Genomic DNA, 27,685 nt, shown 5'->3' on the forward strand with positions numbered 1-27,685 from the left:
GCTTTGGCAAAGTGGGTGGGGTTATATCCTGCCTGTTTGGCCCTGTCCGGGGGTATCGTCAGATGGGGCCACAGTGTCTCCCGACCCCTCCTGTCTCAGCCTCCAGTATTCATGCTTCAGTATCGGGGGGCTAGGGTCAGTCTGTTATATCTGGAGTATTTCTCCTGTCTTATCTGGTGTCCTGTGTGATTTTAAGTATGCTCTCTCTAATTATCTCTCTCTTTCTCTCTCTCTTTCTCTCTTTCTTTCTTTCTTTCTTTCTTTCTTTCTTTCTTTCTTTCTTTCTTCTTTTCTTTTCTTTTCTTTTCTTTTCTTTTCTTTTCTTTTCTTTTCTTTTCTTTTCTTTTCTTTTCTTTTCTTTTCTTTCTCTCTCTCTCTCTCTCGGTGGACCTGAGCCCTAGGACCATGCCTCAGGACTACATGGCCTGATGACTCCTTGTTGTCCCCAGTCCACCTGGCCGTGCTGCTGCTCCAGTTTCAACTGTTCTGCCTGCGGCTATGGAACACTGACCTGTTCACCAGACGTGCTACCTGTCCCAGACCTGCTGTTTTCAACTCTCTAGAGACAGCAGGAGCGGTAGAGATACTCTGAATGATCGGCTATGAAAAGCCAACTGACATTTACTCCTGAGCTGCTGACCTGTTGTACCCTCGACAACCACTGTGATTATTATTATTTGACCCTGCTGGTCATCGATGAATATTTGAACATCTTGGCCATTATAATCTCCACCCGACACAGCCAGAAGAGGACTGGCCACCCCTCATAGCCTGGTTCCTCTCTAGGTTTCTTCCTAGGTTCTGGCCTTTCTAGGGAGTTTTTCCTAGCCACCGTGCTTCTACACCTCCATTACATACTGTTTGGGGTTTTAGGCTGGGTTTCTGTACAGCACTTTGAGATATCAGCTGATGTAAGAAGGGCTTTATAAATAAATTTGATTTGATTTGATACATTCATCACATATAGCCAACTTTGTAAATACAATTCAGGGATGGCCACAATTGCTCTTGGCAAGATATAGGTTTTTGCAGGCTTTTTTGTTCAAGACCAGTTCTACCACACCTGATTCTACTATTCATGGTCTCAATGAACAGTGGAGGTCTTGATGAACAGCTGAGTAGTAGAATCAGGTGTGGTAGCACTGGGCTTGAACAGAAAAGCCTCCATAACACTGTGGATCGTCAAGAGCAATTTTGATAACTCCTGACACAAACACTGCAGCAAATGACAAACTGCTGAGAAGTACCATTAAAATACAAGTGCAAAACTCTTAAGAAACATTATAGCCATATTTACAAATCTGAAATTGGATAGGTGCTGTAGATCCTTGAATATAAAACTTCAGCAACAAATGTCCTAAGTAATGCTGTATACAGCTGTCCATCTGTGACAGATGCATGATCACAATCCGCCACTATGCCATAAAGAAAAGTGCTTCTCATGGATTAGGGCAACGCCATCTTTCTTCCTTGGGAGTCTTTGAGCTGGTCTCTCCTCTGTTCTGTCAAGACGTACGCAGTAGTACACACCACCACACTCACTGCCACTTGCCTGCCACTCCACGAATTCAAAGGCTCTTTTAAGATCCACCGAATAAATGCAAATAAGCACTGTGTGTCAAAACTATAAGCTAAAGAGAATGGTCAAAATGTTTCTTCTGAGAGGCAAATGTCACGTGTGCTCCCTCTCCGGCCTCTAGGTCACCAGGCTGCTCGTTATGGCGCACACCTGTCACCATCATTACGTGGATCAGCACATAATGACACTCACCTGGACTCCATCACCTCCTTGATCACCTGCCCAATATATGTCACTCCCTTTGGTTCCTTCTCCAGGTGTCATTGTTTCTGTTTCAGTTTCCTGTCTGTGAGTTGTTTGTGTTTCTTGTTTTGTTCATGTTCATTGGTTTATTAAATTATGCACTCCTTGAACTTGCTTCCTGACTCCCAGCGCACACGTTACAGAATGATGCCTCACCAAGGGAAGCATCAGGGGGTGTTCTTTTCTTTTTTTGTGTTGGAGGTGATGTCGGGTCCGGGTGTCCAAACCGGAACTACCCATGCCTCGGCGGGTTCGACGGGTTCCCCTGCCTCAGCTGACTCGACGGGTTTCCATACCTTAGCGGGATCGATAGGCTCCTATGCCTCAGCTGGCTCGACAGGCTGCCATGCCTCAGCCTGTTCGATAGGCTGCCATGCCTCAGCTGGCTCGATAGGCTGCCATGCCTCAGCTGGCTCGATAGGCTCCCATGCCTCAGCTGGCTCGATAGGCTCCCATGCCTCAGTGGGCTCGATAGGCTCTCAAAACCACATTCAGCTCACTAATAACAACCAACCCATTTTTCAGGTAGAACAATTTATCTGTATGCATTTATTGATTGACTATCAACATATAGCTATCTATAGTAGCCTAAGTTTGTCCTCAACCACTTCTTATCATGACTGACTGCTGCCTGGCTGGAGCAGTCGGCAAGCTGTTAGTGTTCTTGAGTTGCTGAGTGACCGAGTTGCTGGCCCGGTTTTTTAGAACTCTGAGATTTGGCTGAAAAAATATGAAAATTCTACAATAGGTAGCACATCATTGGTTATTCATGGACAGAAATGAGCATGTGAGAGCGATAAATTACACTTTTAATAAAAACTGTTGCACCTACAAACTTAATAAATCCGGCAAGTCCAATTGTCACGTTATGGTTAAAGTCTTGTTAAAATCTGACTTCTAGAATTTTAGCTAGGTAGCCGCAATAAATATTCTTAAAACTCAATTGCTAATGACCCTGTTTAAAAATCTGGTATGTGGTTCTCGGTAACAGACAGACGGCTCAAGGAGCGGGACACTAATCAGGACCCTTATAAGAAATTCCGCTATGCCCTCAGACGAACCATCAAACAGGCAAAGCGTCAATACAGGACTAAGATTGAATCCTACTACACTGGCTCTGAAGCTCGTCGGATGTGGCAGGGCTTGTAAACTATTACGGACTACAAAGGGAAACCCAGCCGTGAGCTGCCCGGTGACGCAAGCCTACCAGACAGGCTCAATGCTTTTTATGCTTTCTTCGAGGCCAGAAACACTGAAGCACGCATGAGCACACCAGCTGTTCAAGACGACTGTGTGATCACGCTCTCCATAGCTGATGTGAGCAAGACCTTTAAACAGGTCAACATTCATAAGGCAGAGGGCCAGACGGATTACCAGGACGTGTATTTAGACCATGCGTGGACCAACTGGCAAGTATCTTCACTGACATTTTCAACCTCTCCCTGACTGAGTCTGTAATGCCTACATGTTAGAACACCCTAGTCCCTGTGCTCAAGAAAGCAAAGATAACCTGCCTAAATGACTACTACCCCATAGCACTCACGTCGGTAGCCATGAAGTGCTTTGAAAGGCTGGACATGTCTCACATCAACACCATCATCGCGGAAACCGTAGACGCACTCCAATTCGCATACTGACCCAACAGATCCACAGATGACGCAATCTCAATCGCACTCCACACTGCCCTTTCCCACCTGGACAAAAGGAACACCTACTGTATGTGAAAATGCTGTTCGTTGACTACAGCTCAGCATTCAACACCATAGTGCCCACAAAGCTCATCACTAAGCTAAGGACCCTGGGACTAAACACCTCCTTCTGCAACTGGATCCTGGACTTCCTGACGGGCTGCCCCCATATGGTAAAGGTAGGCAACAACACATCTGCCACGCTGATCCTGAACACAGGGGCCCCTCAAGGGTCTATGCTTAGTCCCCTCCTTTACTCTCTGTTACCCATGACTGCGTGGCCAAGCACGACTCCAACACCATCAATAAATTTGCTGACAACACAACGGTTGTAGGCCTGATCACTGACAACAATGAGACAGCCTATAGAGAGGAGGTGAGAGACCTGGCAGTGTGGTGCCAGGACAACAACCTCTCCCTCATTGTGAGCAAGATAAAAGGGGATGATTGTGGACTACAGGAAAAGGAGGGCCGAACATGCTCCCATTCACATCGAAGGGGCTGTAATGGAGCGGGTCGAGAGTTTCAAGTTGTAGTGGGGCTGGTCGAGAGTGTCCTGGTCCAAACACACCAAGAAGGTTGTGAAGAGGGCATGCCTTTTCTCCATCAGGAAACTGAAAAGATTTGGCATGGGTCCTCCAGATCCTCAAAAAGTTCTACAGCTGCACCATCGAGAGCATCCTGGTCGGTTGCATCACCGCCTGGTATGGCAACTGCTCGGCATCTGACCGTAAGGCCCTACAGAGGGTAGTGCGTATGGCCAAGCTTCCTGATTCCTGCCATTCAGGACCAATATACTAGATTCCAGTCACCCAAGTCATAGACTGTTCTCTCTGCTACTGCATGGCTAGCGGTACCGGAGCCAAGTTTAGGTCCAAAAGGTTCCTTAACAGCTTCAAGACATGACTGCTGAACAATTGATGAAATGGCCACCCAGACTATTTGCATTGACAACCCCCTCCCTGTCTGTTTTTACACTGCTGCTACTCACTGTTTATTATCTATTAATAGTCACTTTACCCCTACCTACATGTACAAATTAGCTTGACTAACCTCGGTCTCCCCCTCTGAAACCTTCCATGTTTCTTTTGTTTGGACCTTGCCAGTTCTAACACCGTCTTGTAGAGCATGACACACACACACACAGGCACACGCGGTGCATTCACACACACATACACAGAGGCATGCATGCAGATGCACTCACTAACACACACCACCATGCAGGCTCACACAAGAATGCACACAGACACATACAGTACCAGTCAAATTTTGGACACATCGACTCATTCAAGTTTATTATTTTTTGTTGTTGCTATTTTCTACATTGGAATCATGTAGTAACCAAATAAGTGTTAAACAAATCCAAAATACATTTCATATTTGAAATTTTTCAAAGTAGCCACCCTTGATAACATCTTTGCACACTTTGCACAGCTTCATGATGTAGTCACCTGGAATGCATTTCAATTAACAGGTGTACCTTGTAAAAAGTTTACGTGTGGATTTTCCTCCTTCTTAATGCGTTTGAGCCAATCAGTTGTGTTCTGACAAGGTAGGGGTGGCATATAGAAGATAGCCCTATTTGGTAAAAGACCAAGTCCATATTATGGCAAGAACAGCTCAAATGAGCAAAGAGAAACAACAGTCGATCATTACTGTAAGACACGAAGGTCAGTCAATCCAGAAATTTCAAGAACTTTGAAAGTGCAGTTACAAAAACAATCAAGCGCTATGATGAAACTGGCTCTCATGAGGACCGCCACAGGAAAGGAAGACCCAGAGTTACTTCTGCTGCAGAGGATAAGTTCTTTAGAGTTACCAGCCTCAGAAATGGGCAATTAACTGCACCTCAGATTGCACCTCACAGAGTTCAAGTAACAGACACATCTCAACATCAACTGTTCAGAGGAGACTGTGTGAATCAGGCCTTCAAGGTCAAATTGCTGCAAAGAAACCACTACTTGAGGACACCAATAATAAGAAGAGACTTGCTTGGGCCAAGAAACACAAGCAATGGACATTAGACCAGTGGAAATCTGTCCGTTGGTCTGATGAGTCCAAATCTGAGATATTTGGTTCCAACCGCCGTGTCTTCGTGAAACGCAGAGCAGGTGAAGGGATGATGTCCACATGTGTGGTTCCCACCGTGAAGCTTGGAGGAGGTGTAGAAACTAGGAAAAATAACCCTTGACTGGTACCAAACCTTTGGCTGGTACTGTACATGCTCATGAACACAAGCGCACACACCCACAAACATGCAGGCACGCATGAACACACACACAAACACACACACACGCAGTCATGTGAAGCGCTACCACACTCTGTTTGGTCCAGAGCTGGAATTCCCCCCACAGATAGTATGCAACTGTTACTAATTGACACTTTAGACATGTAACGCAATGTCTAAAAATGACCTCATTCAGTCTGTCTCGTTTATAGTCAAAGTTGACAATACTCCCTCTCCGAAAGCCCTGTATGGGCACATATCTGATATACTGTACATACACTATAATACATGTTGACTAGGTTGCCAATGGGTTACTTGGAGCTTAAAGTAATTGGCAATGTCCTTATCGTGCGTGTTTTTTTAAAATTGATTGTGAAGCAGTCATTGCTTGTCATGGTCTGACATTGGTTCTAAAGAGCCACTACTAATTACATGGAATCCCTTGCCGTTGTGCACTTGGGCAAGGCACTTAACCGCTTAATCTGCTCCAGGTTTGCTGCTCTGCAATTGACCCCTTCTGGTGTGTCTGTTTGTGTGTGTGTGTTTCTTGGGTGTTGGGTTTAAAGCAAATGGACATTACCAGGTACACTTTAAATAGCAGGACTGAAGCAACAATATATAATATACAGATGCAACCTCCTTTTTTATATCTCCCACAGTCCTTTTTCACGTTGGGAGGGTAGTAGGCTAGTAGTCTTCACTGGATAAGCCCACCGAAATAAATCCCCATACATTGTTTTTGTGATGCCCCTTCGCCATCTAGTGGCTTTCAATGGTAATAAGTGTTGTAAAAGTGTATTTGTTGTATTACTCCATTGTTTGTGAACAATGACTTTGTATATCTTCAAAATATAATATGATGTTGTCTGATGTGTCACAAAGTCATGTAGGCTACTGTATGTCTAGCACACACCAGGGATAAACTGACCCTGAACTGCACTGCACTCACTACTAATTGTTCAACAACCACCGATCAAGATGTGTTCCCTCACACACTTGTCATCAGAAGAAATGAAACTCACAGGGCTGATGTTTTTTTTCTGGCACCATGATACAAGAGCTGCAACATCACCAATCTGTGTCTCTGTTTGTAAGAGTGGAAATATCATGCTTTTCAATGAACTTCACCCACTGTATGAGGTAGAGGTTTCCATGGAAAGCTTTAAAAGGATGTTATCCATTTACTATTTGGCATCACTCACTACATTGTATTATGCATTAGGATTCATTCCAACGGAATTAATTGCACTCGCTACTGTAAATTGCTCAGGATAAGAGTGTCTGCTAAATGACAAACATTTTAATGTACAAATTAATGTTTGTATACAGGCAGTCAGCTCAGCACTCCCCAAGGTCCCATTCTATTGTGTTTATCAACACACAGCCCAGTGATATGTGACCACTACCCGATATTATGACGTTAAGAAATGATGAAGAGTAACAAGCCATTTTTTAGATAAGGTTATGGTGATTTCTTATTTTTTTGTGGAGCTGAAAAAGTGTAATGCGACAACAAGCACAACAGCATCATCTGCTGGATATAATGGTAATCTGAAGGACAGCAGAATATACAGTATATGGTTCACAGTGGCTATCACCTGACTTTAAAGGAGAAGTTTGCTTTTTTACAACCAAATCAACAACAAAGAATCAGTAAATGGCATGTTATAGAAGGGTTCACACACGTTTTTTGTTGTTGCGATTTCACTTGTTCTTGAGAAACTTATTCCAACCAGCGATTCATTTTCTCATCCTTCCATTTTGTGCGACTCAAGCTGTTTCCCCTATTCGGCTGTTCAATTCTGTCTAGCCTGCTGCTATAACGGATGGTGTCGCTCGAGTCGCAACAAACTGGAATGCAATAGAATGTAATGACACAGTTTCATGTGTACAACGTCTAAAGACCTGCATCACTATACTGAGAGCTTTTCCGTTTCTAAAAGGACGTATTTAGGTGTCTTTGGAGGCTTTGTTAATGGGTTTTTTAGATCCCCGTACTGCACAACGAGGATGAATCGCTGGTTGGGATAAATTGATCAAAAACAAGTGAAATCGCAACAACAAAAAAGTGTCTGGTCCCTTCTATAACATTCACAAAAACAGAGATTTGGTTGTAAAAAAGCTCAAATCTCCTTTTAGTGCTGTGTAGAATAACTATGTGGCCCTATGGTGATCCGTTTTAATTTCAGGATATCGTACATAGATATTCATTCATTTTATTTTAAATGCATTTATACAGGTGACCTTTATCCCATTAATGTTGAGATAAAATAAAAAAAATATTGTGCCACAATCAGGCTACAACATGTGGAAAGTGTTGGGGAAATACAGTAGATGTACGGCTAATATAGCTGCAGTTTCATGCACCAGACTTCTGTGCGCAATGGTCTGGGGACAAATTCAGTAGGCTACAGCTGTGACAGCCCTATAAAATGCCTCAATAACATTACACCGTATAGTAGTGTCAGTCATACACATGACACACACACACACACACACACACATTTTTTCTTTTTTCATTGCATCAATAATAGCAATAGTTCCACATACTTTACCCGAAGTCCCGAACATATCCTGTTTCAAGATTACGCATATTAAATCAGTTTAATTTTGTGAAGGGGGACACACAGTTGTTTTTGCGTTCATTTGCCTCACCGCAGCATTGCAGTAGAAGTTCTGGCAGGGGTAACATGAGGACTGGAGCAACTCTTGGTCTCAGCCAGCCTGTCTGTGGAGTCGAGCCTTAACCGCAGTTGATCTGACCAATTAAATACCCGGAGGCTGTTTCAGCGGGAGGGGTCTTCAACACGTCGACTCTTTTTTTATTTGCTATGACCTTATATTACACTTGGCAGGTGGGCAACACAAATCAACGCCTACTTCTGGGACATTGAATACTTTCTCCTGGGCCACAAGACAGAAAGAGTCACCACCGCTATTGGTTTGAAAAAAAAAAAAAAAAATACACGAAAGTGGAATAATGTCGGGGATCAGAGGTTCTGTCAATTTGCTAAGGGTCGCAGTGAGGTCGCAGATCGTCTCCAAAGCCACCCTGTCGCACAAGCCTGCGAAGCACCACATATCCGTGGGGGTAAGTAGGCTACATGCGGTAGGTTGCTGCGCACTTTCCCTTTCTAGAGTTCGCCCTTTCATTACGAATCCGTGTTATTTAACTCGATTTCAGACTTTAGTTTGCCTTGTGAGGCTATATCAACGTCAGATGGTTTAATGGGGGAAGTGCGCAAAACGACATTATCACTGTAAATTTATTCACGTAAGCTAGTAGCCTGTTGCATGCGTGACTATTTCAAGTTCTTTATTTTAAAGATGTGTTTGTCATCGACAACTATACTACTCACGTCCCCCACCGTGTGGTCTAGCTCATGTGCATGGAGCCCACTTGAAATTGTGCCAATAATGTGACCTTGTAAGACTTTACCAGATTGTGCCCAGTTAGATTTAAAACTAGTACAGCAAGGACTTTGTCAAGGAAACTGAAATAGAAATGGCTCACCACTGTCACATATTTGGTTGGACTTTATCCTGTATTTTGCTAGAATAATGCTCAATTCTAAATTAAACTTATCTGCCAATTGTATTAATCTGCCTTTTGTTTTAATATGCCAATTGTGTTTTGTATAAGAGTGCAAGGGCACGCATGTGCAATGAAACCAATAAATGCCCGTCTTGCCCTGATAGTCATTATTAATGTCTCTTCAGACTGAATGGCCAGGGAACACAATATGTGGTTGTTTTCCAAGATTCAGTTGTTACAGGTCTAAACATATGTCATATGTTGTTTTCATCCAGGAGCAAGCCATTGCAATGACAGCCTTTTTTATCACCATCCTGGGGCCCTCTGGTTATGTTCTGGCTCACCTGGAGAGCTACAAGCACCACTCCTAAGTGGACCTGTCCTGGCTGGCCTCCAGGCAACCTCACCTGAGCATTACTCCAGATGACGAGACGTCTCCTAAACCCTTTTTATGAGTGATGATTCTATTAATGAATGTACCAATAAATGAATGTCCCAATACTATGAATGCGTCATCTTGAGATCTAAACAATCACATACATTTACTTTTAGAGCACATACGTTTTTAAGCAGATAGATGGGCAGAAGATAGATTTCTGTTTCTCACAAAAATAGACAAAGTATATATAATATTCTATTCTGATAGCTAACAGTCTTGTAGTGCATTTATAAATGGGTATTTTTGCCTCACAACAAATTGTATACTGGTAGTACAGCATTATTCAGTAATGCGAGAACTGTGACTCAGGCCTTCTAAGAACCATTCCATTCAGTCTTTAAAAAGGGGTGCACTCTGCAGTAAATGTGATTATTAGACTATTGTGGTATTGCCAATACGCAAGTGGATTAGAAAATAACAAATATTGAGGCACTGCCAGCAAAGAAGTTAATTAGTAATACGTAAAAGGAAGAATTGCAGGGTAGGCCTATTCATTCAGTGTGGCTGAGAATATAGATGTAGCCCTTTACTGCAGTCAGTGAACAAAAGCGCTCCTCTTGACCTCACGGGTGGAATGTTATCACTACTTTTCATAATTTCATCATTAATAAACATTTTTTTTAAACTACGAAAATCCAGTGTTTCCATGTCAAACAGTTTTGTTATATTTCAGTCTTCTGTGATGTACAGTTGAAGTCGGATGTTTACATACACTTAGGTTGGAGTCATTAAAACTCGTTTTTCAACCACTCCACAAATGTCTTGTTAACAAACTATAGTTTTGGCAAGTCGGTTAGGACATCTACTTCGTGCATGACACAATTAATTTTTCCAACAATTGTTTACAGATTATTTCACTTATAATTCACTGTGTCACAATTCCAGTGGGTCAGAAGTTTACATACACCAAGTTGACTGCCTTTAAACAGCTTGGAAAATTCCAGTAAATGATTTCATGGCTTTAGAAGCTTCTGATAGGCTAATTGACATAATTTGTGTCAATTGGAGGTGTACCTGTGGATGTATTTCAAGGCCTACCTTCAAACTCAGTGCTTCTTTGCTTGACATCATGGAAAAATCTAAAAGAAATCAGCCAAGACCTCAGAAAATAAATTGTAGACCTCCACAAGTCTGGTTTATCCTTGGGAGCAAATTCCAAATGCATGAAGGTACCACATTCACCTGTACAAACAATAGTACGCAAGTATAAACAAAATGGGACCATGCAGCCATCATACTGCTCAGGAAGGAGACGCGTTCTGTTTCCTAGAGATGAACGTACTTTGGTGCGAAAAGTGCAAATCAATCCCAGAACAACAGCAAAGGACCCTGTGAAGATGCTGGAGGAAACCGGTACAAAAGTATCTATATCCACAGTAAAACGAGTCCTATATTGACATAACCTGAAAGGCTGCTCAGCAAGGAAGAAGCCACTGCTCCAAAACCGCCATATAAAAGCCAGACTACGCTTTGCAACTGCACATGGGGACAAAGATCATACTTTTTGGAGAAATGTCCTCTGGTCTGATGAAACATAAATAGAACTGTTCGACCATAATGACCATCGTTATGTTTGGAGGAAAAAGGGGGAGGCTTGCAAGCCGAAGAACACCATCCCAACCGTGAAGCACGGGGGTGGCAGCATCATGTTTGTAAGTCGCTCTGGATAAGAGCGTCTGCTAAATGTCTTAAATGTAAATGTAAATGTTGTGGGGGTGCTTGCTGCAGGAGGGACTGGTGCACTTCACACAATAGATGGCATCATGAAGTAGGAAAATGATGTGGATATATTGAAGCAACATCTCAAGACATCAGTCAGGAAGTTAAAGCTTGGTCGCAAATGGGTCTTCCAAATGGACAATGACCCCAAGCATACTTCCAAAGTTGTGGCTAATTGAGTATATGTAAACTTCTGACCCACTGGGAATGTGATGATATAAATAAAAGCTGAAATAAATCATTCTTTCTAGTATATTTGTGACATTTCACATTCTTAAAATAAAGTGGTGATCCTAAAAGACCTAAGGCAGGGAATTTTTACTAGGATTAAATGTATTTGGCTAAGGCGTATGCAAACTTCCGACTTCAACTGTATATAAGGTGTAATTTTGGGATGCAAACTCAAATTGAACACATTTCAACTCTATATCTGACATGGTACAGGTGTCTTTTTTATTAAGCCCATAACCATGTGTGTGAGGTGTATACTTTTGTTTCAAAGTAGATTTGTTTAAGACTACCAAGAATCACTCTGTGGGACCCTGATTAAGCCCATTGCAGTAAAAGGTTAAGATATTATATAAACCACCCATTTGTGACATGAACATGTTGTATACTTGAAACGATGTAAACAAAACTATATCACTTTAGAAAAAGGTTTGGCATTCTCCCCAATAAACACTTACCATTATGTTGCATCAACCACCAGAGAGCAGCTTTTACTATCAATAATAATACAGGTTATGCACAGTGTTTCCCAATCCTGGCACTAACACACTTGATTCAACTAATCAACTAAAAATCAAAACTTTTGTTGAATCTGCTGTGTTAGTGCTAGCTAGGGAAAACCAAAGATGTGCACACCTTTGGGTCCCCAGGACCAGGATTGGGAAACACTGGGTGATGGTATCCATCTATTTACATAATGACAGAAGATGTTCATTTCTTCTGTACAGTAACTTTGTTAACCTGATATGAAACCTCTTATTTCCCACCAAGTTAAATCGGGAAGCCGGACAAACCATCCAAGATCCCCCGCAACAGTTCCCGAGAGCTTCCCCTCAACTCTCCGAGTCATTCTGTCCCCCGCCAAGTAACTCCACTTCCACTAGTCTCCAGTTCCACATCCCAACCCTCAGTTTCCCTCAGCCCATCCCATCTATCTCTGCTGGCTACCTACCCTCTTCGGATTTCTACCCACCACATATCTTTCAACTATGCTGTGATGTTCAACGTACAATTCGAATCTATTTTATCGAATAGAATCCACAGATAGCGAGTTGAAGATAGTGCTCTCTGTGCACTAGTTTAGAACAACGCAACTGTCAAAAGATTGCACCGTTTACAGAAACATAAATCACTTCAATAAAATTTGCAACGCAAGGAAAAACACTGGGTCAAATAAAGGGAAAATCATCACACTGTTTAATTCTGTCTTTTGAGATTGTAAACAAGATTCAAGTCAATTTGAAACGACATTTACCAGAAAGGATTATGACAGTAGGAAGATTACTGTTTTCGACCCTCCCTCTCCCTCTCTACCACACTTGCGGTCTCGACCTCTGAATGCTCTGCTAAACTGACATTTACTCCTGAGGTGCTGACCTGTTGCACCCTCTACAACAACTGTGATTATTGTTTGACCCTGCTGGTCATCTATGAACGTTTGAACATCTTGAAGAACAATCTGGTGGCCATGTACTCTTATAATCTCCACCGGCACAGCCAGAAGAGGACTGGGTTTTAGGCTGGGTTTCTGTTTAAGCACGTTGTGACATCTGCTGATGTAAAAAGGGCTCTATAAATACATTTGATTTGATGAGCCCAATATTGCAAGTATTTTAACTGTAAAAGGCAGATCACATACCCATAGTGCCAATCCAAACACACTGATCAAAGCAGCTAAAATGCCACCTAAAGTTAAACACAACCCAGAACACGGTTTTGGATTTAAGAATCTAGTTTACGTTTCACATGCTACTCAAAAGCTGTACGGTCATTGAGAACGTTTACATGCATACTAATAATTCGATATTAAACTGATAATGACAGTAGGTAGATTATGCGATAGTCATATAAACACCTTACTCTGCTTATCTTAATCGTCGTAAAATGGGTTTTCTGCGCGATCTTTATAATTATTAGGACATGTAAACACCTTCATCGGCGTTCCAGCGGTGTATTTGAGCTGCGCATGTGCTAGCACCGACCGAGAAAACCTCCCTCTTCAGCGAGTGAAGCGTGTTCGGAACGACTGAATGTATGCGTCTCAGAAGTAGTTTTCACATACAAATATGCTTCCCCAAAATAACATGTTCGCTGGGTTCATTTAGATTGGCGATGTTCAGCATTTATCAGAGTGCCATCAGGTAGCCTGATTTCAGATGTGTTCATGCAAACAGGATTATTAGGGAAATCGTTCTTTTGCAAAGCATGTCAACGTTTTAATCAAACTATTATGTTCATCTGACCATCCATAACGATTGCATTATTGTGTGCATTTAACCGCACTCATTGTCGTGACGACTCTGCCTGCACTGATAAACTTCAGACACCCAGTCTTGAGCCTGTGACAGAGGCTACAGGTGATATTTAGTTGATTAATTCTACCTCAACCTTCTTCTCGATACCTGAGCCATGTTGTTGTCGTTGCTTTTTTTGGTTGTTCTTGTTGTTGTGGTGGCTCTAATTGTAGTTGTGGTTCTAAGCGTAGTTATGGTTCTAGGTTTAGTTGTTGTCCCTGTTGTGTCTGGTCTCTCATTTAGTCGCAGGTCACCAGAATTCATCTGTGTCATTGAAACATCACTCCCCAGCATCATCGGCTGGATAATTTTGGACCTGAAAAAGAGAGATCTCAACTCAACAAATATTTATGATGATTGGCTCATTACAATACATATGGCTTAAATGCAGTCTCCATGTATTATTGATAAAGGGTTTTATCTACGAGAAGTTAATCAGTTCTACTGTAGCGAGGGTGGAATACATGAAAACTGTTTTTTGGTAACGGCTCCTGCCTCCGCTCATTAATGACGTACAGTGCGTATCGAAAGTATTCACCCCCATGGAATTTTGTCCTATTTTGTTGCCTTACAACCTGGAATTAAAATAGATTTTGGAGGGGTTTGTATCATTTGATTTACACAACAGGCTTACCACTTTGAAGATGCAAAATATTTTTCATTGTGAAAGACAATAAAAATACAAAAAAACAGAAAACTTGAGCGTGCATAACTAATCTCCACTTTCTGTCTGAATGACGTGCCCAAAGTAAACTGCCTGTAGCTCAGGCCCTGAAGCCAGGATATGCATATAATTGGTACCATTAGAAAGACAACACTTTAAAAAGTTTGTAGAAATGTTAAAATAATGTAGGAGAATATAATCCAATAGGTATGTAGGAGAAAATCTAAAGAAAAACCAACCGGAATCTTTTATTATTTTGAGAGACCATCCTCTTAGAAATTCAATAGAAAGGTGATATTGAAAATTAGCTCCCTGGATGCAATTCCTATGGCTTCCACAGGTTGTCAGCAATCTATGTTCAAGGTTTCAGGCTTGTAACTTCAAAAACAAATAAGAAATAACAGTTTTAGTAGAGGGACACAGTCTTGGAAATTCGTGTTTGCGCTCGCTATGAAGACATTACGCACCTGCTAAAATCGGTTTCCTATTGAACATACTTCTTTCCGTAAGAAATATTATAGTTTGATTACATTTTAGTGTATCTTATCTAACAAAACGACACTACATGTTATAGCTGGGACCCTTTGGATGACAAATCAGAGGAAGAGTTTCAAAAAGTAAGTGAATATTTAATTGTTATTTGTGAATGTATGAAACCTGTGATGGTGGAAAAATATTTTGATCTGGGGCGCCGTCCTCAAACAATCGCATAGCATGTTTTCGCTGTACTGTAAATCGGCCAGTGCAGTTAGATTAACAATAATTTAACTTGTTATGGATAGGGGGCAGTATTTTCACGGCCGGATAAAAAAACGTACCCGATTTAATCTGATTATTACTCCTGCCCAGAAACTAGAATATGCATGTAATTATTAGCTTTGGATAGAAAACACTCCAAAGTTTCTAAAACTGTTTGAATGGTGTCTGTGAGTATAACAGAACTTATTTGGCAGGCCAAAACCTGAGAAGATTCTGTACAGGAAGTGCCCTCTCTGACTATTTCTTGGCCTTCTTGATCATCTCTATCCAAAACAGGGGATCTCTGCTGTAACGTGACATTTTCTAATGCTCCCATAGGCTCTCAGAAGGCGCCAGAACGTTGAATGATGACTTTGCAGGCCATGGCTGAAAAACAGTAGCGCATTTGGATAGTGGTCGATCTGAGAACAATGAGACTGGGGGCGCGTGCACGAGACGACTCCATGTTTTTTTTTTTCATCTTTGAACGAAAACAGGGTTTCCCGGTCGGAATATTATCGCTTTTTTACGAGAAAAATCGCATAAAAATTGATTTTAAACAGCGTTTGACATGCTTCGAAGTACGGTAATGGAATATTTTGAAAATTTTGTCACGAAACGCTCCGGGCGCGTCACCCTTCTTTACCCTTCGGATAGTGTCTTGAACGCACGAACAAAACACCGCTATTTGGATATAACTATGGATTATTTGGAACCAAACCAACATTTGTTATTGAAGTAGAAGTCCTGGGAGTGCATTCTGACGAAGAACAGCAAAGGTAATCCAATTTTTCTTATAGTAAATCTGAGTTTGGTGAGTACCACACTTGGTGGGTGTCAAAATAGCTACCCATGATGGCCAGGCTATCTACTCAGAATATTGCAAAATGTGCTTTCACCGAAAAGCTATTTTAAAATCGGACATAGCGATTGCATAAAGGAGTTCTGTATCTATAATTCTTAAAATAATTTGTATGTTTTTTGTGAACGTTTATCGTGAGTAATTTAGTAAATTCACCGGAAGTGTTTGGTGGGAATGCTAGTTCTGAACGTCACATGCTAATGTAAAAAGCTGGTTTTTGATATAAATATGAACTTGATTGAAACAAAACATGCATGTATTGTATAACATAATGTCATAGGAGTGTCATCTGATGAAGATCATCAAAGGTTAGTGCTGCATTTAGCTGTGGTTTTGTTTTTTGTGACATTATATGCTAGCTTGAAAAATGGGTGTCTGATTATTTCTGGCTGGGTACTCTGCTGACATAATCTAATGTTTTGCTTTCGCTGTAAAGCCTTTTTGAAATTGGACAGTGTGGTTAGATAAAGGAGAGTCTTGTCTTTAAAATGGTGTAAAATAGTCATATGTTTGAAAAATGGACGTTTTTGGATTTTTGAGGAATTTGTAATTCGCACTATCATTGGATATTGGAGCAGGTTTTCCGCTAGCAGAACGTCTAGATGTAAGAGCATTCAAACGATATAAGGCACTTATATGTACATACATGTTTAAAATCCATATTATTTATGATTATTTATTTGAATTGTGCGCCCTCCAGTTTCACCGGAAATTGTCCCGCTAGCGGGACCCCTAGCCCTAACAGATTCTCAATTGAATTGAGGTCTGGGCTTCGACAAGGCCATTCCAAACCATTTAAATGTTTCCCCTTAAATCACTCAAGTACTGCTTTAGCAGTATGCTTAGGGTCATTGTCCTGCTGGAAGGTGAACCTTCATCCCAGTCTCAATTCTCTGGAAGTCTGAAACAGGTTTCCCTCAAGAATTTCCTTGTATTTAGCGCCATCCATCATTCCTTCAATTCTGACCAGTTTCCCAGTCCCTGCCGACGAAAAACATCCCCACAGCATGATGCTGCACCACCATGGTGTTCTCGGGGTGATGAGAGGTGTTGGGTTTGCACCAGACGTAGCATTTTCCTTGATGGCCAAAAAGCTACATTTTAGTCTCATATGACTAGAGTACCTTCTTCCATATGTTTGGGGAGTCTACCACATGGCTTTTGGCGAACACCAAACATGTTTGCTTATTTTTTCTTTAAGGAATGGCTTTTGTTCTGGCCACTCTTCCGTAAAGCCAACCTCTGTGGAGTGTACGGCTTAAAATGGTCCTATGGACATATAGTCCAATCTCCACTGTGGAGCCTTGCAGCTCCTTCAGTGTTATCTTTGGTCTCTTTGTTGCCTCTCTGATTAATACCCTCCTTGCCTGGTCTGTGAGTTTTGGTGGACGGCCCTCGTTTGGCAGGTTTGTTGTGGTGCCATATTCTTAAAAAAATTGAATAATGGATTTAATGTTGCTCTGTGGGATGTTTAAAGTTTGTGATAGTTTTTTATATCCCAACCCTGATCTGTATTTCTCCTCAACTTTGTCCCTGACCTGTTTGGAGAGCTCAAGGTCGGGGTGGATTTCGCCACCGATTGAACTGGGGAAGCCTAAACCAGCCCGTGGGTTGTCCACACCCTGGCTGGCTCGAGAGGTTTTGTTGCCTCGGTTTGTTCGGCAGGTTTCCATCCCACGTCACGCTCCGCTGGATTGTCGGGCTCCCTCTCTGCAGCGGGATTGACAGGCGTCTTTCCTCAGCCGGATGTTAGGCTCCCATGCCTACGGCCGGCTCGCCAGGTTCCCATGCTCCTGTCGGTTCGTCGGGCTTTCACGCCCCAACCGGCTTGCCCAGCGCCCATGTCTCGGCCCGTTCGCCCAGGTGGTATGCCGGGTGGCTCCCCTTGGGGGGAGGGGGGGGGTACTGTCACGTCTCCCGCTCTTCCCCCCCGGCGCTTGAGGGCACCAGGCTGCACTCCATCACTCACTCCTATCTATTACGCACACCTGCCTTCCCTCGTCATGCGCATCAGCGATATTGGACTCACCTGGACTCACTCATCATATGTTTATTTCCACCCCTATATTTGTCAGATCCCTTGCTCTTTTCCCCGCTGCTGCATTGATTGTCTTTTGTTTGTGTTACCTGTTTGCTGACGCTGTTCCTGTCTCGTTCCATGTCTGTTATTTATTAAATGTTTTACTCCCCGTACCTGCATCGTCTCTCCAACGTTATTAAGGGTGACAGATAAGGCTTTTTCTTTGCAACTCTGCCTAGAAGAGCGGCATCCCGGAGTCGCCTCTTCACTGTTGATGTTGAGACTGGTGTTTTGCGTGTACTATTTAATGAAGCTGCCAGTTGAGGACTTGTGATGTGTCTGTTTCTCAAACTAGACACTCTAATGTACTTGTCCTCTTGCTCAGTTGTGCACTGGGGCCTCCCACTCCTCTTTCTATTCTGGTTAGCGCCAGTTCACTCTGTTCTGTGAAGGGAGTAGTACACAGTGTTGTACGAGATCTTCAGTTTCTTGGTAATTTCTCGCATGGAATAGCCTTCATTTCTCAGAACAAGAATATACTGACGAGTTTCAGAAGAAAGGTCTTTGTTTCTGGTAATTTTGAGCCTGTAATCAAACCCACAAGTGCTGATGCTCCAGATACTCAACTAGTCTAAAGGAGTCCAGTTTTATTACTTCTTTAAATCAGCACAACAGTTTTCAGCTATGCTAACATAATTGCAAAAGGGTTTTCTAATGATCAATTAGCCTTTTAAAATGATAAACTTGGATTAGCTAACACAACGTGCCATTGGAACACAGGAGTGATGGTTGCTGATAATGGGTCCCTGTATGCCTATGTAGATATTCCATAAAACATCTGCTATTTCCAGCTACAATAGTCATTTACAACATTAACCTGTCTGGGCTAGGGGGCAGTATTTTCACGGCCGGATGAAAAACATACCCAATTTAAACAGCTTACTACTCTGGCCCAGAAACTAGAATATGCATATTATTAGTAGATTTGGATAGAAAACACTCTGAAGTTTCTAAAACTGTTTGAATGGTGTCTGTGAGTATAACAGAACTCATATGGCAGGCAAAAACCTGAGAAAAAGTCAACCAGGAAGTGGAGGATCTGAGAATTGTAGTTCTTCTTTCTAGTCCCTTTCAAAACTACAGTATCCGTGGAGTTACGTTGCACTTCCTAAGGCTTCCATTGGCTGTCTAAAGCCTTCAAAAAGTGGTTTGAGCCTTCTCCTGTCACTTGGCAGAGTATAGGAGCTCAGTTACTGAGTGGTCTGCCTGGCAACAAAGGGATTGGATATGCGCGGTCACGCGAGCACGCTGTTCCTTCTTTTTCTCCTTGAATGAATACGCTATCGCAATGTTACGTTAAAAATACCATAAAGATTGATTTTAAACAGCGTTTGACATGCTTCTAAGTACGGTAATGGAATATTTAGAATTCTTTTGTCACGAAATGCGCCATGCGCGTGACCCTTATTTACCATTCGGATAGTGTCTAGAACACACGAACAAAACGCCGCTGTTGGAACATAACTATGGATTATTTTGGACCAAACCAACATTTGTTATTGAAGTAGAAGTCCTGGGAGTGCATTCTGACGAAGACAGCAAAGGTAATAACATTTTTCTTATAGTAAATCTGATTTTGGTGAAGGCTAAACTTGGTGGGTGTCTAAATAGCTAGCCCTGTGATGCCGGGCTATCTACTGAGAATATTGTAAAATGTGCTTTCACCGAAAAGCTATTTTAAAATCGGACATATCGAGTGCATAGAGGAGTTCTGTATCTATAATTCTTAAAATAATTGTTATGTTTTTTGTGAACGTTTATCGTGAGTAATTTAGTAAATTCACCAGAGGTTTGCGGGGGGTATGCTAGTTCTGAACGTCACATGCTAATGTAAAAAAGCTGGGTTTTGATATAAATATGAACTTGATTGAACAAAACTTTTAGATTTTAGAGGAATTTGTATTTCGCGCCACGCCCATCATTGGATATTGGAGCAGGTGTTCCGCTAGCGGAACATCTAGATGTAAGAGGTTAACAGGTTCTCCAAACTGAAATAAACTCAATACAGACAGATAGTGGATGCATCCCTAATGGCAACCTATTCCCTATATCAGGGATCATCAACTAGATTCAGCCACAAGCCAATTTGTTTTGGAGCGAATGGTCTGGGGGGGGGCAGAAAATACAGTAATTACAAACAATTTATAGACTGCAAATTGACCGCAAGAAGCCCAAACAGATATATTATTTGACTAAAACATAATCATTTCAAACGTTGCTTAAATTTGTATACAATCACGTCTCTTTACTATGTGTGGGAATACTTGGGAACAGATTTTCAAAATTAAAATCACTTGGAGCAGATTTCCTGGTGTTTTTACAGTATTTTATATAAAAAAGTATGTATTTTTATATATATACAGTGCCTTCGGAAAGTATTCAGACCCGTTGACTTTTTCCACATTTTGTTACGTTACAGCCTTATTCTAAAATTGATTAAATAAATTAAATCCTCAACAATCTACACACAATAACCCATAATGACAAAGCAAAAACAGGTTTTTAGAAATGTTTGAAAATGTATACAAAATTTAAAACAGAAATACCTTATTTACATAAGTATTCAGACCCTTTGCTATGACACTCGAAATTGAGCTCAGGTGCATCCTGTTTCCATTAATCATCCTTGAGATGTTTCTACAACTTGATTAGAGTCCACCTGTGGTAAATTAAATTGATTGGACATGATTTGGAAAGGCACACACCAGTCTAGAAAGGCTCCACACTTGACAGTGCACGTCAGAGCAAAAACCAAACCATGAGGTCGAAGGAATTGTCCGTTGAGCACCGAGACAGGATTGTGTCGAAGCACAGATCTGGGGAAAGGTACCAAAATATTTCTTCAGCACTGAAGGTTCCCAAGAACACAGTGGCCTCCATCATTCTTAAATGGAATACGTTTGGAACCACTAAGACTTCCTAGAGCTGGCCGCCCAGCCAAACTGAGCAATCAGGAGAGAAGGGCCTTGGTGACTAAGAACCCAATGGTCACTCTGACAGAGCTCCAGAGTTCCTCAGTGGAGATGGGAGAGCATTCTAGAAGGTCAACCATCTCTGCAGCACTACACCAATCAGGCCTTTATGGTAGAGTGGCCAGACGGAAGCCACTCCTCAGTGAAAGGAACATGTCAGCCCGCTTGGAGTTTGCCAAAAGGCATCTAAAGACTCTCAGACCATGAGAAACAAGATTATCTGGTCTGAACCAAGATTGAACTCTTTTGCCTGACTGCCAAGCGTCACATTTGGAGGAAACCTGGCACCATCCCTACGGTGAAGCATGGAGGTGGCAGAATCATGCTCTGGGGATGTTTTTCAGTGGCAGGGACTGGGAGACTAGTCAGGATCGAGGCAAAGATGAATGGAGCAAAGTACAGAAAGATCCTTGATGAAAACCTGCTCCAGAGTTCTCAGGACCTCAGACTGGGGCGAAGGTTCACCTTCTAACAGGACAACGACCCTAAGCACACAGCCAAGAAAATGCAGGAGTGGCTTCGGGACAAGTCTCTGAATGTCCTTGAGTGGCCCAGCCAGAGCCCGGACTAGAACCCTGATCGCAACATCTCTGGAGAGACCTGAAAATAGCTGTGCAGCACGCTCCCAATGCAGCCTGACAGAACTTGAGAGGATCTGCAGAGAAGAATGGCAGAAACTCCCCAAATACAGATGTGCCAAGCTTGTAGGGTCATACCCAAGAAGACTCGATGCTGTAATTTCTGCAAAAGATGCTTCAACAAAGTACTAAGTACAGGGTCTGAATACTTATGTAATAAATTAGCAAACATTTCTCTAAACCTGTTTTAGCTTTGTCATTATGGGGTATTGGGTGTAGATTGATGAGGGAAAAAAATATTTAATCAATTTTAAAATAAGGCTGTAAGCTAACAAAATGTGGAAAAAGTCAAGGGGTACGAATACTTTTCGAAGGCACTGTATATCTCAGCACAGGAAAGATTGTTTTAGTTTTAGTTTCCAGACCACTTGACTTTTTCCACATTTTGTTAGGTTACAGCCTTTTTCAAAAATGTATATTATAAAACAATCCCTGACGAAGGCCCTTCTCCCCCAATTGCTCAGCTTGAATGCACTGTATATTTATATTTTGTATATACAGTTGAAGTCGGAAGTTTAGCTTAGCCAAATACATTTAAACTCAGTTTTTCACAATTCCTGACATTTAATCCTAGTAAAAATTCCCTGTCTTAGGTCAGTTAGGATCACCACTTCATTTTAAGAATGTGAAATGTCAGAATAATAGTAGAGAGAATGATTTATTTCAGCTTTTATTTCTTTCATCACATTCCCAGTGGGTCAGAAGTTTACAATACACTCAATTAGTATTTGGTAGCATTGCATTTAATTTGTTTAACTTGGGTAAAACGTTTCGGGTAGCCTTCCACAAGCTTTCCACAATAAGTTGGATGAATTTTGGCCCATTCCTCCTGACAGGACTGGTGTAACTGAGTCAGGTTTGTTGACCTCCTTGCTCTCACACGCTTTTTCAGTTCTGCCCACAAATGTTCTATAGGATTGAGGTCAGGGCTTTGTGATGGCCACTCCAATACCTTGACTTTGTTGCCCTTAAGCCATTTTGCCACCACTATGGAAGTATGCTTGGGGTCATTGTACATTTGGAAGACCCATTTGCGACCAAGCTTTAACTTCCTGACTTATGTCTTGAGATGTGGCTTCAATATATCCACATCATTTTCCTACCTCATGATGCCATCTATTTTGTGAAGTGCACCAGTCCCTCCTGCAGCAAGCACCCCCACAAAGCACCCACGCAAGCCTTCCCCTTTCCTCCAAACATAACGATGGTCATAATGGCCAAACAGTTCTATTTTGTTTCATCAGACCAGAGGACATTTCTCCAAAAAGTACAATCTTTGTCCCCATGTGCAGTTGCAAACCGTAGTCTGGCTTTTTTTATGGCGGTTTTGAAGCAGTGGCTTCTTCCTTGCTGAGCAGCCTTTCAGGTTATGTCGATATAGGACTCGTTTTACTGTGGATATAGATGCTTTTGTACCTGTTTCCTCCAGCATCTTCACAAGGTCCTTTGCTGTTGTTCTGGGATTGATTTGCACTTTTTGCACCAAAGTACATTAATCTCTAGGAGACAGAACACGTCTCCTTCCTGAGCGGTATGACGGCTGCGTGGTCCCATGGTGTTTATACTTGCGTACTATTGTTTGTACAGATGAACGTGGTACCTTCAGGCGTTTGGAAATTGCTCCCAAGGATGAATCAGACTTGTGGAGGTCTACAGTTTTTTTTCTGAGGTCGTGGCTGATTTCTTTTGATTTTCCCTTGATGTCAAGCAAAAAGGCACTGAGTTTGAAGGCAGGCCTTGAAATACAGCCACAGGTACACCTCCAATTGACTCAAATTATGTCAATTAGCCTATCAGAAGCTTCTAAAGCCATGACATCATTTTCTGGAATTTTCAAAGCTGTTTAAAGGCACAGTCAACATAGTGTATGTAAACTTCTGACCCACTGGAATTGTGATGCAGTGAATTATAAGTGAAATAATCTGTCTGTAAACAATTGTTAGAAAAATTACTTGTGTCATGCGCAAAGTAGATGTGGTTGAAAAACGAGTTTTAATGACTCCAACCTAAGTGTATGTAAACTTCCGACTTCAACTGTATAGCTATAATAATCTCCAAGGATAATCAACATGGTGCTGATAACACTAATGAGCCTAATTCTGATGAATTTTGGACAAAATTGAGTCAATATTGGAAGAAGTAGCAGAAAAAACATGGGTGACCCCTCATCAACTAGTTGGGTACATACAGGAAGAGGGGCCTGCTTCTCCAGGAGATTTAAAGCCATACGTGTCTTGATCACTTGTTATAGGTTGACTCTCATGAAAACAATGTTCTATGTTCTACGTCTACTAAGAGGCTAATCTTTTGTCACATGGAAACCCAAAGTGTATTTCTTGATATATACAATAATAATAAGTCACATCAGCAAAATACTTACATTTGGCCTATGCCAAATGTCTAAATACATCATTAAAAGATTTAATTTGTTTTAGAGATAAACTTGAAATATACTAAAACACTACCATTCCCCTCCTCCTAATAGACAGGCATGCAAGAAGAAAGCGATGAAAGATGGAAAAGAGGGTTAGGATGGAGGGGATTTGGTGATACTGACCTGCCTACTGTAAGTTCTAGTATACTCTGTGGAGTATGGTGGATTTCAATGAAACATTAACAATGTTACAAACTAAAATCTCCGTCTCTCCTTTCTAAATAATCTAGATTGCGAGCAAACAGTATCGCTAAAAAGCCAATTATTCCAATGCCTCGCTGACTAATGACAAAACAGGTGAAATAGTTCAGCACAATTGAAAACTGTACCTCTCTCTCATCCTCTTCATCTGTACTGTACCTCTCTCTCATCCTCTTCATCTGTGTTAAATAAGAAGCACTGAGTCATCTAGGGGGAGACAAAGAAAAAGGAAAAGATTCTAAAAGCTTCAACAAAACATTTGAAAACAAAACAGCTACCCGGCCTAATACATAGTCCATTGTGAATTAGCATACAGTACAATATAGTTGAGGCCTTATCTTCCAGTGATGCCTGAGAGCGTTTTCCTTATTTTGTCATTGCAATGAACTGTGATGTATAGGTATGAGGAAGGTGACTTATTTTTTTTGAAATGCTGCCAAAAGGATGATCAATTGCTTTTCATCTTCCACCAAAAAACTAGACCATATGGATCACTTCCGGAGACGATTTATAGTACAGGTATACCTACAGTAGGCATAAGTACCAGACTAGCCCTTTGTTATGCTTCAGTAAGCTCAAATAGCCTGACGCCAGACCAGTTTGTGCTATCTAGCCAACTCATTGTCGCTCATTGTAACGCCAAACAGTGTTTGCCATGACAATACAATAAGGAGTTGGAAAGAGGGCAAAAACAGACTGGTGTCAAGGCTGAAGCTATTGGATCAGATGAGAGCAATTTAGACAGGACAGGATTTGATGAGCCTTGAAGGCTGTGGAATCTATTTGTGTTTCTCAGAAGACTTAATCCTATTATGTCAATAGATACATCCCACAGAGGCCTAGGAAGGGCTAACTACTGTTGCTTGGTGGATAGTCTCTGCGAGGTAACTTTCTAAGGAAAGACAAATAAAACAGGCCTCTCTAAACTCTGTGACTCAATTAATAAGTATGGAATCTTCCATGGGGTGAATAGACAGTTGTATTGTGTCTGCTTTGCCTTCAATCCAATTGAACTGATTTAGGCCTATTTCAAAGTCACATGCCAGTAACGGCCATACGATTTAAAACATATTTGCGGAGTAGTGTCTGTTGTCAAGTAGTTTAAGAAATCTCAGACCATGGCAACATGATGGAACATTGGTAACATTGTGGGAGGCAACCGGTCTGTCTAAGGCAGGGATGGGCAACAATCTAAACTCATCATGAGGGGCCATAGTGACTCGCGAGTCTGTGTACCCACACCCACATGCAGTCAGAGCCATCCCTAGCCTTTTGGGGGGCCCTACATTTTTAGCGGTCCCCCCCTCTTGATAGCGGAGAGAGAAAAAAAAAGGGGCTGCCAGTTAGGGCTGCCAGTTGCCCATCCCTGGTCTAGAGAGACTAGTTGTGAAGTGCACAGTTTGTGAGCAGAACAGGATACTCGTCTAAGCCGCTAAGGTGCCCTTATGAGATGGAGCTATATTACTTTTAATTCTGATCAGACATATTTACATAAAAAATGTAGGATTTGGGCTTTCACTGTTAACCTTCCTACAAACACCAACCTTTCACCTACAAGCTAATAACACTCTGAATGAACAGCTGGGAATAATAGGCTACAGAAAAAAAGAGAACAACTTTGCAGATAAATAGAGAATTTCAAGTGAGGGAAGCTAGGCTTTTTGACTAAAGAGGGGATGGGATCAGCATTGGATCGGTTGCCCAGGCGATGACCTCTGTAGAGAAGAGCAAAGCAGGGCATGGGATGGTAGTATGGGGGAAAGGCTCAACCTCAGGCATCTAGAAGATACTAGATACTCAAAGTTGATCTTCTTATTGCTTGGCTTTTCTTGGCTTTCTCCTGCTAGTCATTATGCCTATAATAAAACATATATTTTGGCCAACGTCAAGTGAGGAAACTGCTATAGTCTTCCTGTAATGTGTCCCAAAAATATGACGTCATAACCCCTGACAACTGCATTATGATGTACACAAATGCCTAATAAATGCACTGAATATATATAGAATAGAAGGCTCAAGCCAACAGTTGCTGAGTTGTTGATGGTGAACTGACAGTTGCTTGACACTATCACTCTCGACATAAACATTATGCCACCCACCTCTCAGAAAATCACACGGGATTTCTATGATATTGTTGAACAGCGTGATCGCATGTTCCTGCTACATTCACCATAATAGGCCACCAGTGTCATGAGAACCATGACATCGTCTCAAGTTCTATATTAGCACTTAACACTGTCAAATTGCACGGAAACGTAACTTAGACTACAAGAACACAAGTCACAGATTTCATATTTCGTAACGACGGCGACCATTAACCGTTTTGTTGTAGGTCTGCAGTGCCATCAATGCCACATCTTGATCCCCCTTTTCCATGTTTTCTATAATGGCATTCAAATCCATGTTTATTATTATTATATTCCCGGTCCACCCGTACTGTATGTTTAGTACTGGGCTTTACCGATAGCTGCATGCACAATGCACATATGACTCAGTGTTCTCTTTACTCCTCCGCTCTGGTCCGTGGAACCAAAAAATTGGGTATAAGATTAGCAAAGGATTGCAAGTTTACCGGATAGCACATGGGATTTGTAGTTCAGTTCCGGTAAATGGCTATGTACATGTTATTATTTGGTAGGATCCTGTTCAGCACCGACCGTTATTATTTACACAGATGAAGATGATGATGCTGCTTGGGAGAAATTCACAGAGAAATGCTTAGACACGTTACAGAACAACAGAAAGCAGCATGGACATGGCCCTGAGGTCCATCTGTGGCAGAGGCCCTGAGCAATTGAACATTTTTACACGGGAGGTGTGCAATGCTTGCATTTATTGCACTTCGATGAGTTTCTCTGGTTAGTCACTGAACAATGTATCTACATTATGTCAAATGAAGTGTATCGCACTGTCAGAGTTTTTTTACCAACAGAAAAACAAATGGATATGGGCGGTAGGTAGCCTAGCGATTAGAGCGTTGGGCCAGTAACTGAAAGGTTGCTGGTTTGTATCCCTGAGCTGATAAGACTCTGTTTATGTGCCTTTGAGCAAGCCACTTAACCCTAATTGCTCCTGTAAGTCGCTTGGATTGATGGGAAACTGGCAAGATGAACAAACTCTGAGCTAGGAACTTCATACAGTTTC

At 41.8% G+C, this 27,685-nt stretch overlaps 1 protein-coding gene and 1 long non-coding RNA gene across 2 annotated transcripts; one reads left to right on the forward strand and one right to left on the reverse strand.

Moving 5' to 3' along the window:
• The first annotated feature begins 8,446 nt into the window (after nt 1–8,446).
• On the forward strand, nt 8,447–9,776 carry LOC106573095 (cytochrome c oxidase subunit 8B, mitochondrial). The gene is made up of 2 exons (XM_014147790.2): nt 8,447–8,828; nt 9,548–9,776. Exons 1-2 carry the CDS (start codon nt 8,718–8,720, stop codon nt 9,641–9,643), a joined length of 207 nt encoding a protein of 68 aa, XP_014003265.1. The 5' UTR covers nt 8,447–8,717; the 3' UTR covers nt 9,644–9,776.
• A 3,353-nt stretch (nt 9,777–13,129) lies between these two features.
• LOC106573151 (uncharacterized) lies at nt 13,130–27,392 on the reverse strand. The gene is made up of 3 exons (XR_001321275.2): nt 26,641–27,392; nt 24,670–24,748; nt 13,130–14,268 (listed from the first exon to the last, which is right to left on the reverse strand). It is a non-coding gene; the product is annotated as an uncharacterized lncRNA (long non-coding RNA).
• Between the last annotated feature and the right edge of the window lie 293 nt (nt 27,393–27,685).

This window comes from Salmo salar, chromosome ssa16 (assembly GCF_905237065.1).
Source record: "Salmo salar chromosome ssa16, Ssal_v3.1, whole genome shotgun sequence".
NCBI classification, from domain to species: domain Eukaryota; kingdom Metazoa; phylum Chordata; class Actinopteri; order Salmoniformes; family Salmonidae; genus Salmo; species Salmo salar.